The sequence below is a fragment of the Phytophthora infestans genome, genomic scaffold, assembly GCF_000142945.1.
Source record: "Phytophthora infestans T30-4 supercont1.29 genomic scaffold, whole genome shotgun sequence".
NCBI lineage: Eukaryota > Oomycota > Peronosporomycetes > Peronosporales > Peronosporaceae > Phytophthora > Phytophthora infestans.
The window spans coordinates 238,841-252,099 of record NW_003303730.1 but is presented as its reverse complement, the minus strand read 5'-3'; the positions used below and the strand labels follow the sequence as shown (position 1 = coordinate 252,099).

Here is a 13,259-nt window from a genome sequence, read left to right as displayed (position 1 = left end):
TCGGAGGCAGCACAAAAGCTTTCGTTCTTGCTGGAAAAAAAAATTAATTCAGTTTTTCGCAATCAGCCCGGACAGCAACCGCTACGAGCTTTTCTCGGTGGAAAACCAGGATCAGGAAAGAGTGCTGTTATTCATGCATTGCAAGCACTTGCCAAAAGTTGGGGATATCCTTATGCAGTGCCACTGTTGCTTATCAAGGTGTCGCAGCCGAAGCCGCTGGAGGACAAACTATTCATAAGATGTTTGGATGGGGATTGAAGCCAAAAAAAAAGCGTACGCAGCCGAGTCTGGAGCAACGTGAGCGTTTTGCTCAACTACGACTACTGATAGTGGACGAAATTTCAACTACAGATGTGAAGCTCCTAGGAATGATTGACACCGAGCTCCGACTTCTTCTGAATCAGCCTGATAAACTTTTTGGCGGTATTGATTTCTTACTAGTTGGCGACTGGCTCCAACAACTTCCGATAGCAGGATATCCTGCTTTTATAGCAACACCACCTTGCCGGAATGATACTGAAGAATATCTAGCACGGACTCGTGGGATTACTATCTATCAAAGTGTGACAACTGCTGTAATGTTGGAAGAAAATATGCGGCATCGTACAGATTCCCAATGGAGCACTTTTCTCGACCGCTGGAGATATGGGGATTATCGCGAAGAAGACATCAATTATGTCAATGATGATTGTTTTACTGAAAACTGGAAGAACAATGATCCTAGCCACACGTCTTTTTCTCCCATAATTGTTACTTCAAATGTACTACGAGCTGAGTTTAACGCCGACTCTGTTGTCCAATTCTGCCGAGCCAATAACCAGATTATTCATCAATTCTCTGCAATCATTTCTCAAGGAAAAGTTGAATTATCTCCAGAGCGACAACAGAGTTTACGAATGATTCGCGACGACAAAACCGGAAATATGCCGCTATTACTTTCTGTAGCAAAAGGAATGCCCGTACAGTGCACTAAAAACGTTTCCCAATTCATGAAACTCTCGAACGGCTCAATTGGATTTGTTGCTGACTTCCATTGCTCTTCGAACGACACTACCCGGACCGAAACACATGATGGTCTGGTGTACAGAATTCACTCGCTACCGCCGGAAGTTATCTACATCAAATTGTTAAACCACGATACGGATATATTTCCCTAGATTTTCTGACGGCATCGTCCCTGTGGTACTACGTACGGAAAAAGGAGTCAAAATTGACATGACTACACGCGCTTTCAGCGTCACAGTCACCCAAATCCCGCTCATACCAGCCTTTTCCCTTACTAGTGACAAGTGTCAAGGATTAACAGTTGATCGAATGGTTCTTGGACCCTTACGGCATCCGACACGTCGTAATCCACAAAAAACCTCTTTCTACGTCGCGGTGACTCGAGTGAAAACGATGAAGCAATGGAACCTCTGACACTGGAATTTCTTCAATATTTCAAACCCACCAAGGAATCACTAGCAGAAACAATGCGGTATACAACTTAGAAAGGGAATTTACGTGCTAATGAAGACCGAAACATTTGGCTACTGCAGAAGAATTACTCGGCATTGACTTCTCCAGGTCGCAAATGTGCGAAAACGTCTTATCACGCAACACTTTCAACGCTTCAGTTTTCTGTCTCACCCTTGCCACCTCCCACTCGCGCACAAAATAAACTTAGACGCGATCCCCTGCATAGGAATCTTCACGCTCACGTCTTTCTTATACTGCTTTCAAAATGCCCAAATATTGAGCTCCAGATGAAGAACGTATAGCAGAATACAAGTCAGAACTTCAGCTAAATTATTAATTCTCACAGCAGCAAGAAATACCCACAATTTCATTCATGAACAGAGCTTGTAATGAACAATGTCCTTGCTCCTTAAGCCACTGCCACAACCAACACAAGATAGTCAAGAATTAGTATCAGTGTCCCCTCTTGTCATCCATTTCACTCTCAAAGCAGCACCTTTGTCTCATGCTTCAACGTAACATCCTCCGGACATTCCATCAGAAATCCACCCTTGGAAATCACTTCCATCAACTGTACAAACTCAACAGAAACATCTCCTTCCTTCTTGGATAAAAACTCCATCGATAGAGCCACCGTATCGCACGACTGCAGCGTATTAAGCACACTCATGCCTATCACCACCTTCTTGCTGCCTTCCTCATACTCCTGAGTATGGAAACTTCCCACTATATCTCCATATTTCGTACGCACCACTGGTCGCTTCACAAACGCCCTGCAAATCATCACAAATTTCAGCAAAACCGCTCCAAACAGTCCCAATCCTTCGTATTCCTCACCTTGCAGCGGATCTGGGAGGCGTCTTGGCTGCTACGCGCTTATTCTGGACGCTACCAGTATCACTAAGCGTATGTGACAATAGCTGGAGCTCCTGTACACACGTACCACCTCCTACTGAAGCTCTGGAACACGCAGCCATGTGCAGCAGCGTCTTGACGAAACCTACGTCCTCCACGCAGCGAAGAGACGCCAGCTCTGCGCCACTCAAGCTGCGTAGCCAGTTCAACACAGAGCGCTTATCGGTGCTGCTGCCTCTACCGCCGCCTCGACGCTTGCGTAGACTGATGGCGAGCTCTCTGAGCGCTTGAACTGAGGACAGCCAGCTCGATCAAGCGTATCCAGCAAAGTGCGTTAGGCTAACCTTCGAGCGACATCAATTCAAACGGAGCGTTTGTAATTATTACTAAGTAATTAACTTGCGATAAAATCCAGAGCTTCCACGTGCTTATGCACGGTTTAGTAAAGTACAAACAACGACGGTGAAATCCGCCCGGTGTCTGTCTGTCTGAAAATTATCCTTGTTTATAATAAAATAACGACGCGCGACTAAAGTACCCGCCCAGAATTTTGATTGGTTGAAAGGGGTAGCTTCAGCTCAACTCCAACCATTGAAATTTACTGATTCGGTAGACCAGTCTCAGCCAACTAAGTGCCAAGCAATGCCTCTTGTCTCCTTTGAGTATGGCGAAACAGTTATACTCACTTTCTCTCTCGAAAGCACTCGTGCGAGGCGCCTTGGTTCATCGTGCTCGCGGTTTTTGAGGTCGTACTCAATTCGGGCTCTCTTATCTAACCACGCAGTATTTAGATGTCCAACCAACCCCACTGAAAGACCAGGCCAGCGGATACTAGTATCTTCTAAGTCGGTACTCGGCGCGAACATCCCCCGCACGCATAACAACCAGTCAAGCGCGCTGTCCTGATCACTCGTTCCTGCCACATTCGACAGCACGGCACACTGGGCAGGCCATTCAGGAGTTATCCGCTCACGCGCACTTATGGACAGTCGAATAACTCGTGCGGAGGAACGCCGTGAAGCGGGTGATTCGCCTTGAAGACCTCGCTCGGATCGAGGCTTCTGAACGCCAACACAGTCGATGCGTCTTCCTCCTCGCTGACTTGGACCAAGATGAGTGACACTTGATCGACACCGAAGATCGAAATACCGAGATAAGCTCCTTCGGACTTGTAAGGCAGAATACTTGAAGCTCTGCGATCCAACATTTTCCACAATACAGTATCGGTCGGGGGTTCTGGTAAACTCACAAATTAGCAGAGAGCACGTCAGAAGGCAACTGTCTCAAGGATGCAGGCAATCAATTTGATGCAGCAGTTTTGTACGTCTGTCCACGTAGTGCTAAGGAGTTTAAAGAAGAGGCCGGTGCTCGTGGTGGCCATCGACGAGGCGCAGTGTCTTCTCGACGTCAAGAACTCTACTGGTATCGACGCCCTTCAGATGCTGCGTCCAGCTTTGAAACGGGTGAACAACTCTGAAACAGCGAGAGCCGCTAACGGAGTAGTCTTCGTAGTACCTTGGGACTCAGACGGGCAATATATACAGGGTATGTATTGCCGAGTAAACAGAGTATGTTTACGTATAATACAGACAAAAAATCAGTTAGTCAGTCTAGATTTTGCGCAGTGGAGACCAATACACTTGGCAGAAGCTTAATGGAGTACCTCCAGTTGTGTGTCTTCTTTCTAGACCTACTACAGAAATCAAGCAGTCGCAATTGAAAGCCTAGCTGCACTATACGACTACGTTGCGAAGTTTCACCGTGAGAATCCGCCTCTTGAACCTACTCTACTCGAAACGTTAGCGAAAGGGTTTGGAGGTGACGCCGCCTTGGTTGGTCTTCTATCGAAAGCGAAATATCACAAACTCGCTACGAGAAGGAAGGCCGAGCAATTGGAGAGGGGGCTGCTCGGGAAGTGGCATCGCATTAACTTGGAGCTGGCCAGAGTCATGCTGCTGCTCAAGCTGGACGATAATGTCCATGGAGATCTGATGCGCAGAAACAAAAAGACATTCCAGAAATATCTAGCGGAAATCAACACGAAGAACCCGGAGAGCCAAGTGACGTTGCTTGGTACACTGACAGCCAATTATGGCGAAGACGAGATGGCAAAGGCCATCGCGTCTGCTTTGAAAAAAAAAGAATAACGCCTCTTGAGAAGCTCGCGACAAGAATACAAAGGAACAATTGGATGGTTGGCTCAAACGCGACGTGTCCGTGGAGGACGTTTTCAAGCTCCTACAATTTAACATCGATGCTTCAGTCGTTTTCAGCCGGAACACGAATATACCGAAGGAATAAATCCTGCTATTCAGCCTTGCAAAAAATGCAGACGAAACTCTGATCGGAGCCTTAGCGAAGGGTTTTGGTGGCGAGAATAATCTTGCGGAGATGCTAGTGGGAGCGAGATCGCTACCTTAGTTGTACCAAAAAGCGATGCGACTGCAGAAAAAAACCAGTTCCAGGAGTGGCTAGACAAGGATATCGAGCCGACCGATGTTCTCGCCAAGATACTCGATGTGTCGGCTGGTGGCTCCTCCAGTTTTCAGGGGAAAAAGAGTGAAGGATTCCAGTGCCTTCTTCAATAGGCTGTAAGCACACTTGTGGATCCGAGACGGATTTAGAGCAAAGGCTGAAGACGAGTGATTGGCACCAGTTTGATCCACTGCAGTTTACATTGCAATAGTTTCCATATTATACTGGGAGACTGGCTGGACAGCCTAACCAATTTTAATTCATTGGCGGTGTGCCCCCCCCCCCAATTGCGCGATTGTTACCTGAGTCGATAAAGTAAAGTGTCAGTTTCGTATCCTCGACCAGTTTCGTAGGCTCGATTATATTAACCTGTTGTATTAAGCTAGACGATCGTAATTGATATTGAGCTATCATACTTTTACCTGATCTCCTCCAGCAGTTTATACTCTGGTCACACTTTCGCTTCTCCTGAAGACCGTGCGTAGTACGCTAAAGAAATACGTGGCTGCTGCGCGTAAAAACAATCCTCACGAGCCCAAGCGTCGTGGGCCGCCTCCAATGCTTTCGAAGAGTGCCGAAAATGGCATTAGAGACTAGATCCTCCAGCGACAGGTGACCGGTCATCCTGCCGGACGGCAATATGTCTAGCACAAGGCACAGCAGATTGCTGAGCTCGTGTGCGGTGTGTGTAGGTGAGGGGTGGTTGTGGCGCTTCATTTCGCAGCTGTGAAAGTTTCCCGCTTTCACGTCCTAACATGCACGTCAGGTTGGTCAACTTCAAGCGAAATGGTTTGCCTCAATCTTACTGCAAAACAGCGTTCGTCAAGATCTCTGAAATTGTGCACCAAGCGATTTTGGTGCTTCCTGCACCACGACCGAGCAAAAGAAGGAAGAGGAAGAGAACAAAGACGTCCGGTCGCATACTAACTCTTGAAAGACTTGAGAAAGAGACTGAAGTGCCGCTTCGCGTCGGAAGAAATTAGTAGGACAAAAAATGGCAGTTAAGGCACTGTCGCCCTTCTTGGAGGCGTGGATTCAACCTTAACCCCTCCAATCCCGAATCTGAGAGCACGAAACGCCTTATTCACGGTACTACAAAGTCGTATCTTACGACTTTCCGTTTCACTTCGAATTTGTAAAGTGTGCATAGTAAGACCATGGACCAGTCTATAAAGTCTCAGCAGGTTTTCCCAGCAATGTCGTAAATGTAACTACTTTTCACTTTTGATCAGCTACTGCATGTCGTAAGTGACCACGTGTCATAAAAAGCTCAGTACAAAAAGAGTTCAATGTGTCCAGATTATGAGCATAAGAGGTGCAGTGGCTCAGTAAAATGTGCATTACGATCGTTTCCTGGTGAACACTCATCAAAGCTTGCACTCAACAGATCATCCAGCTATTATTACAGCGTTTCATTTTCGTTCTCTCCTTCCTCATCTCCGTCCTGCAGCTGGAGTTCACGACGTGTCTTCTTTCTCTCACCTGCTTTCTGGCCCGGACGACGCAGGACTACTCGCTTTCCCAGCGTAGATGGAATCGCTTGCCCACAACCAAACTCGTCGTGCCAAATGGCAAAACAGGTTTTTGCTACCCCCTTGTACTCACGGCGTATTTTGTTGCACAACCAGCACTTAGCATCATCCACAGAACACCGCTCACAAAAGAACGTCGTCGCAAACGATTTCTTCTTTCGGTCCGTTCGTAAGAGTGCGACACCTTACAAGACCGCTGGCGACGCTTCTGAACGCCACTAACAGTCACCCAATCGTCAGCTTGCTCGGGCGCGTGGGTTATACGGAGGGGTGTCCGCTTGCGTTTGGTATTTGGAGGCGGGGTTGGAATCACACCAGCAAAATCTTCAGCCCTGAGCTGCAAAAGCTGGTTCTGAAGGATGCCATACCACATGCCACGAGGTATCGCCGCCGTTCTGTTGATTCTTGCCGTCTCTCGGTGTGAAATAGAGGCATTCACAAGTGCCAGGTCAACGATTCCCAAAAACAAGCTCTTGTAGTATTTCCGGAACCTCGTAGAAGTCTGCAGGGAGTATTTCTGGAGGCGGAGTTGGTCATGAACGTCAACTCCGCCCATCCAGCGTTGATAGTCCTTCACTGCTGCCGGACACGAGACGGTCACTTCGCCAACACGCTTGATCTTTCTTTTCACACTCTCCTTTGCAATCGAAGAGCCCGTGCAAAGATAATGAACTGGTTTCTTATCCCACCACTTGAACGCAATCATACTGGGCACGGCCACAGAGCGCGAAAACGTATATTCTCCATGGGAAATTGTCGCGGGACGTGTCTTGCGTACATCTTTAATTTTTTGGTCGAAGCCGAGCCGGTTGGTCATAATCGTGCCGATGACATACACGTTCATTGCGAGGAGCTCAATTGCCAGCAAGATCGAGGGGTAGAATCTGTCAACAACTACTGTGTGCCACGGTCGCCGAGCGTCTGAACCCTGAAGCCAAATTTGCAGGTTGCGAACGACTGCTCCAGCACCGGCGTTGTGGTCAAATGAAGCTTTCTCAGAGCCGCTAGCATCACGCTTGCCCACGTACATTTCAAATCTGGTAAGTTACGACATACAAGTCAGTGACAAATATATAGGCGTAAGCTATGACGTAAAATATATTACCTGTGACAATACGCGCTTCGTGAGTCACACACCATATACATTTTAGATCCGTAGCGGTGGGGCTTGTCCGGCATGTTCATACGGGTTGTATTCCGCTTCGACGTTGAGGGAAGAACGCCTTCATCAAACGAAAAAACGGACGGGAGGGTCCATCCTGAGAGATAGCGCTGCTGCAGCTTGTCAACAACTGGACGGAGTTTCCAGAGTTTATCACGCGTAGGCTCCGATTCGTTATCCACAAAATGTAAGTCTCGCAATATGTCTTGGCATCTATTTCTTCCCATGAATCGTCCAAAGGTTCCTGCTGGTACAGCACCGTCTTCTACCATAGACTAATGCGCAGCGAAACGTCGCTTCTGGGGGCACAACATCCGTGCGATAAGCAACCCAATGACGTGCAGGATCTCATGAGTCTCGTATCCTGACGCTGCTTTCAAGCGTCGGCGAATTTGCGTCAGCGTCTGCTCCTTTTTTCGGCGGCCTCCGAACTTCTCCAGAATGGCTTGAGCACGTCGGTCGACTTGCTGGAGACTGTACCGGTTCGTTTCCGCGCTGATAGTTACCCATAGCGACTTCGGTAGGAAGTAGAAAAACGTACGGAGCGGTGAATCGGAGAGAGCCCGCAACTCTGGTACGGGCGACGCTTCTTCCAACTCCATCCCTGGATATGAGGCAACACTCTCCTCGAACTGCGATGACTCACGGGTCCACTGCATGGACCGTAGAGCTCTCTCACGCTGCTTTGTGGCTTCTTTGTCGAGAGCGCTATCTCCCACTTGCAATGATGCGACAAAGGCCTCGTCCATGTCTGCGGCATCGTCATCAGACAGGACTTCATCATCAACTTCCTGCCCATTGCGAACGACGCCTTCGCCGTCTTCATCGTCCTCATCGAAATCTCCGTCGTCGCTTTCACCTGAACTCAGGCTTTCATACGCACCCATGTCCTCGTCTGGGGGGACGAAGTTGATGTCCCTCTTGGTGGGAGCACGCGGACGAAGAGCTGGTCCCAGTGGCCGGGCTGGAGCAATGTCTTCTTCAGGCTCAGTATCGGCACCAGACGCCTCTGACAGCAGCTGCAAACTGACCGCCGCTTCGCGATGGGAATCGCTTGGTAATAAACCAAACGCATGCGCAACAGCTTGCTGTGATAACTCGACTTCAGACTCGCTGGATGATCCGAACAGCTCGTTCTGAGTATGCTGTGACAGCTGGGCAGTCGTGTCAATCTGCGAAACACGCACGTTGTCTTCAAAAGCAACGTCTTCTTTCCCCTCGCTATCTTCCACGCGGTCGTCCTCTTCACTCGCGTCTTCTTCACGATCATTGTCTTCTGCCTCATCACCAGAGCTTGCTCTGGGCTCTGTCGTGTCTAACAAGCCTGTCTTCACGGCGAAAGTTACCAATTCATCAACTCCCACAAAAACCTTCGTTCGATCCGGACTAGTGTAGCACCAGTCATTCCCAAGACCAGTTGGACGTTTAGATGTCCACCCTGCCGCTCTCAGCTGCCGCCAAAAGTGCGGGAAGTCGATGTCTTGAGCGGCAATGGGAGGTACACGGTCAGCGCTTCTTCTTCTTGGGATCGACCGTATGCGTGCCATCGGTGAAATTATCGAATGACTGGCTCGAGTGGCTGACGGCATGTAAAGTCGTACGCGTTTTCCTTCTGGTCCCCTTCCCCTAGTTTTCCCGCCGTTCAGTTTTTGAAAATGCAACCTTGACCTCTTGCATCTTATAGGTTTGAGATGACTTGATTAAAGTATTGATTTGTTTGTTTCGAGCCAATTCCTATTGTTATGTACCGTACGTCGTAACTTACGACATCGCAATTTTGGTATGGCGTAACTTATGACGTCGGGATTGGAGGGGTTAACAGGAAGCCTGGGTCTAGTGGGCCTGTAGAAACAAATAAACCAATTTATGTCATACACCTTCATCTTTATGTTGAAGAGTATCTTGTTCCCAACATGATTGGCACTGTATCGCACTTTCTCGTGAAAGGCTACTACAGTACTGCACCCCGTTTTCGCGCCCTTGGACCTTTGATAAACTTCTGGATGTGATGATCCAGAATCCAAATGAACTAAGGTTTGTGAGCTAAAATCGGATTTATTTGCAAATCCTATATGGTCCACTCCCGCGAAAACGGGGTGCAGTACTGCAGCTGGCAAGACCACTAATGTTTGAAATCGGAAGGAATGCTTTATAAAAACAATTCACCTGCTGCAATTTATTTGCTAACCCCCCCCCAACGCGAGAGCCTGTATTAGACACGTTTCCCGAAAATGCTTATCCTGTATTAGACACGATAAGGATTTCTGACGTCTTTTTTGTATGTGCGTTTACAAATTTTAAGTCAAAGGGGGGTAGGTTTTTTGTTTTTATCACATGTATCTTCCACTCAGGTCAACTGAGATCTGCAAGATCTTGATTTTCTAAAAATAAGAAGCCACAGGTAGAAGTGTGCGCCACACAATTATATCAACAATTGGAGGTGCATTTGCGCGCCACTTGTTTGCCACTCATTCTAGAATCTCCCCCCGTTGGCAAACAATGGCCTTTCAAGCGCGCTGGCGAGAGCTGAGAAGAGAAGGATGGTCGTCAAAGAGACCCCAGGGCCTATCGGTGGACTTCACGTACATTATGCCTTGTCAAAGTACGAAGGGCGTCCGCGGGAAAGATTTCTTCGTGGGTGAAAAAGAGTTGATGGCCTTTTTGGATCAGCTGGATCGCGGTACGTATGATTATGCTTAGTGGGGATTTTTTAGTCTAACGACTTGTGCTTGCATAGCGGAGCTTCGACAGCAGAGCTCTAAAAGGCCTGTACCAAATCCACAAGTCAGTACTGCGTGTGATCCTCCAGCCCAGAGTCGAGGGGAGATTGAAACAGGTATGAATTGCTATCCTGTATTAGATGCAATATCAACTGATTGTATCGTGTATCATACAGCCGTCGCTACATCCAGCACCCCTGTACGAGATGCAACTGAGTACAACGACTCAGGACCGCCAGGTAGCCCAACTGAGTTACCAGATAAAGCGATTTGTACAAGTAATGAAGGTATGATGCTCTCGTGTATAATAAACGCTTTAGAAGTCTAATCTTATTGTGTCTTGTACAGGTTTAACGGCCCCTACCAGCTCGCAAGAGTGCAGTGTTGGTGGTGATGCTCTGATTGCAACATCAACCCACATCTCGCCTGCATCGGGTGAAGACGGTGGGCTACTATTTTGTTGATGTGAAACTGAGGTATACACTAATGCGTGTTTTGGTTTGTGCCTCAGAGATACCACTTGCTCAGCGAACCTTAGAGTATGACCTGTTTGGAGATGACGATAGCAGCGAAGAAGACGTTGTTGAGAGTGACGAAGAGGTCGTGAGTCTCGTGAATGAAGGTGGCGATGAGATAGAACCTCCATCGGAGGTAGTGACGAATGAACCTGATGCAGTACAGCCTCTTGTGATAGGTATTGTTATAATGTCCATACACTTTTGTATTTTACGTTACTTATTCATATCGTGTATTCTTGTTAGCAGACGACCCAAACCTTGTGCAGCCTGGTGAAAGACCTGAGGATTTTGCTGGCCTTGATTCGGATGACAACACTGAACATGGGTCTGTGTACGACGACGACGATGACTTGGGACCAGAGGAGCCTGACCCTGCTGAAGTTGAAGATACTGAGCCTCCAGTAGATATGCATTTTGATGAGTCACTTCTCGAAGCCGTTGGTGGAGCTGACTTCATTTCAGGTGGGCGCATACACAAGAACATACTGACAGACATGAAGTTCAATGGTTGGACTGCACCGAGAACTGAGTTACCGTATCCCTACATGGAGGAGCCGTACGATATGAGACCAGATGATTGGATCAGTGAAGATTATCCAAACATTTACAATGGAGAGAGTGGACCTACTGCGGAAGCGTTGTTGGCTGCTGAAACTGCTTCTGGGGCTTTCTTTTGCTTTGCACCGCCACAGATGTGGAAAAATATTGCCGGTGAGACTGTTGACTACTACAACGAGCACATGGCCGCTCGTGTGAAGGCCCAGTATGCCAAACAGAAAGCTCGGAAGTTGAAGCGTCCAGACTTTCAAGTCCAGACTCCAGAGCAAATCAAGACGTGGCTCGAGAAGGTGGTTGATGTTTCGGGAAGAGAGGTTTGCATTTTTGTTGGTTTGCTTATCGCGCGGACAATTTGTCCGAACAAGGAAAAGTTTGAGAACCATTGGAAGACCACTGATGAAGGGGCCATTCCTCGGGGCTGTTTTGGCCAGTTCATGACCAGAGACCGCTTCGCTCACATATCTCGAAACCTACACTTCAGCAGCAATAGTGATCCGCGTGCCGCGTGTGATAGAGCGTGGAAATTGCGTCATGTATCCGACACTCTGCAAGAAACGTTCCTGCGCAATTGGATTTTACCGGCAGTGATGGTATTCGATGAAGCTATGCTTCCGTCGCGCTCCACCTTCAATCGCATGCGAGTGTTCATGAAGGATAAACCTCACAAATGGGGAACTAAACTCCTCATGCTGAACTGCTCGAAAACAGCATATTGCATACGGTGAGTAAAAGCGAGCCTTCGGGCTCGCTTTTTTTTTTGGCTTCTAAGTTCTCTTATCGTGTCTAGTACATTTTAACTGACGCTGTTCAACATGTATGGTACAGTTTCGAGGTGTATTGCGGCAAACAGCAGCTGCAAGACACAAGTACACCACCTGACACAAATTGCGGACCAGCAGCAGTCGTGCGAAATCTTCGCCATGTATTTGGACCTACTGGACCTCCAAAGTTTCGGTTGATTATCACCGACCGATTCTATACGTCCGTCGTCCTTGCAATGCAGTTGCTGACCATGGAGTTCTACAGTATTGGTACTATTATGACCAACAAACAAGGTTTGTGCGAAGCTATTCTTCCACCAAAGAAGAAGAACGGGAAACGTGCTTCAAACAAGAGGCCACCACATATTGTGAAAGGGACATATCAAGTGGCTGAGTGTCTGAAGGTGCCCACGATCAAAGCGGTTCGTTGGTATGACAACCAAGGTGTCTTCTTTCTTGCAGCGGGAGGAAGCGCAGCTAAGGATCGTATTGTTCGTCGCGATCAAGGCACCAGAGAGCTGGCGGAAATGATGGCACCCAGACTGGTGAAAGACTATCAAACATACATGGGAGGTGTGGACGTACACGACCAGCTACGTCTACAGAGGTAAGTGTTGTTATTGAATATGTACGGTTTAACATGGAACGCTTATCGTGTCCTATACGTAATCTGTATTTAGATACTCACTGCAGCTTTCGCGTCGATACAAGAAGTATTACAAGTCACTCTTCCTTGGTCTTATTGACCTGGTCATAATCAACGCGTACATTCTTTTCAATTGTCGCCGGACTTACGATGGAAAGTCAAAGGTGTCGCACGTGTACTTCCTTAAAATGCTTCACCTGGAGCTGTGCCAACTACAAACGGACGATTGGAAGCAAATGCTACGTCATCGCGGCATGCAGCCCACCCCCACCAAGTCCAGAGAAACTGCCAACAGTCACGTTCCGGTGCAAACGGATGAGTGGCGTAAAGGTAACACAACGGATACCAGAAAACGCCGCCAACGCGCCTGTAAGGTCTGTTCAGTACTGAAGTCAGCCAGTGAATCGCGTGGAGGTGAAAGTACGTTTTTCTGTGGTGGGTGTAAGCTGAAATCGTCGTCCAAGCACCAACAAGCGGCGCGAGTCTTCCTGTGCAACAAAGTCAAGCACACAAGCAACGGGCAGGCACTCTCGTGCTTCGAAATCTGGCACAGACACTGGAAAAATGGTACACG

The 13,259-nt window shown here is 48.0% G+C and overlaps 1 protein-coding gene across 1 annotated transcript; it reads right to left on the bottom strand.

Moving 5' to 3' along the window:
• Positions 1-1,942: 1,942 nt before the first annotated feature.
• On the bottom strand, positions 1,943-3,040 carry PITG_13471 (uncharacterized protein; the record flags this gene model as incomplete). The annotated part of the gene is made up of 3 exons (XM_002899652.1): positions 1,943-2,231; positions 2,296-2,505; positions 3,000-3,040. 3 exons carry the CDS (start codon positions 3,038-3,040, stop codon positions 1,943-1,945), a joined length of 540 nt encoding a protein of 179 aa, XP_002899698.1.
• Between the last annotated feature and the right edge of the window lie 10,219 nt (positions 3,041-13,259).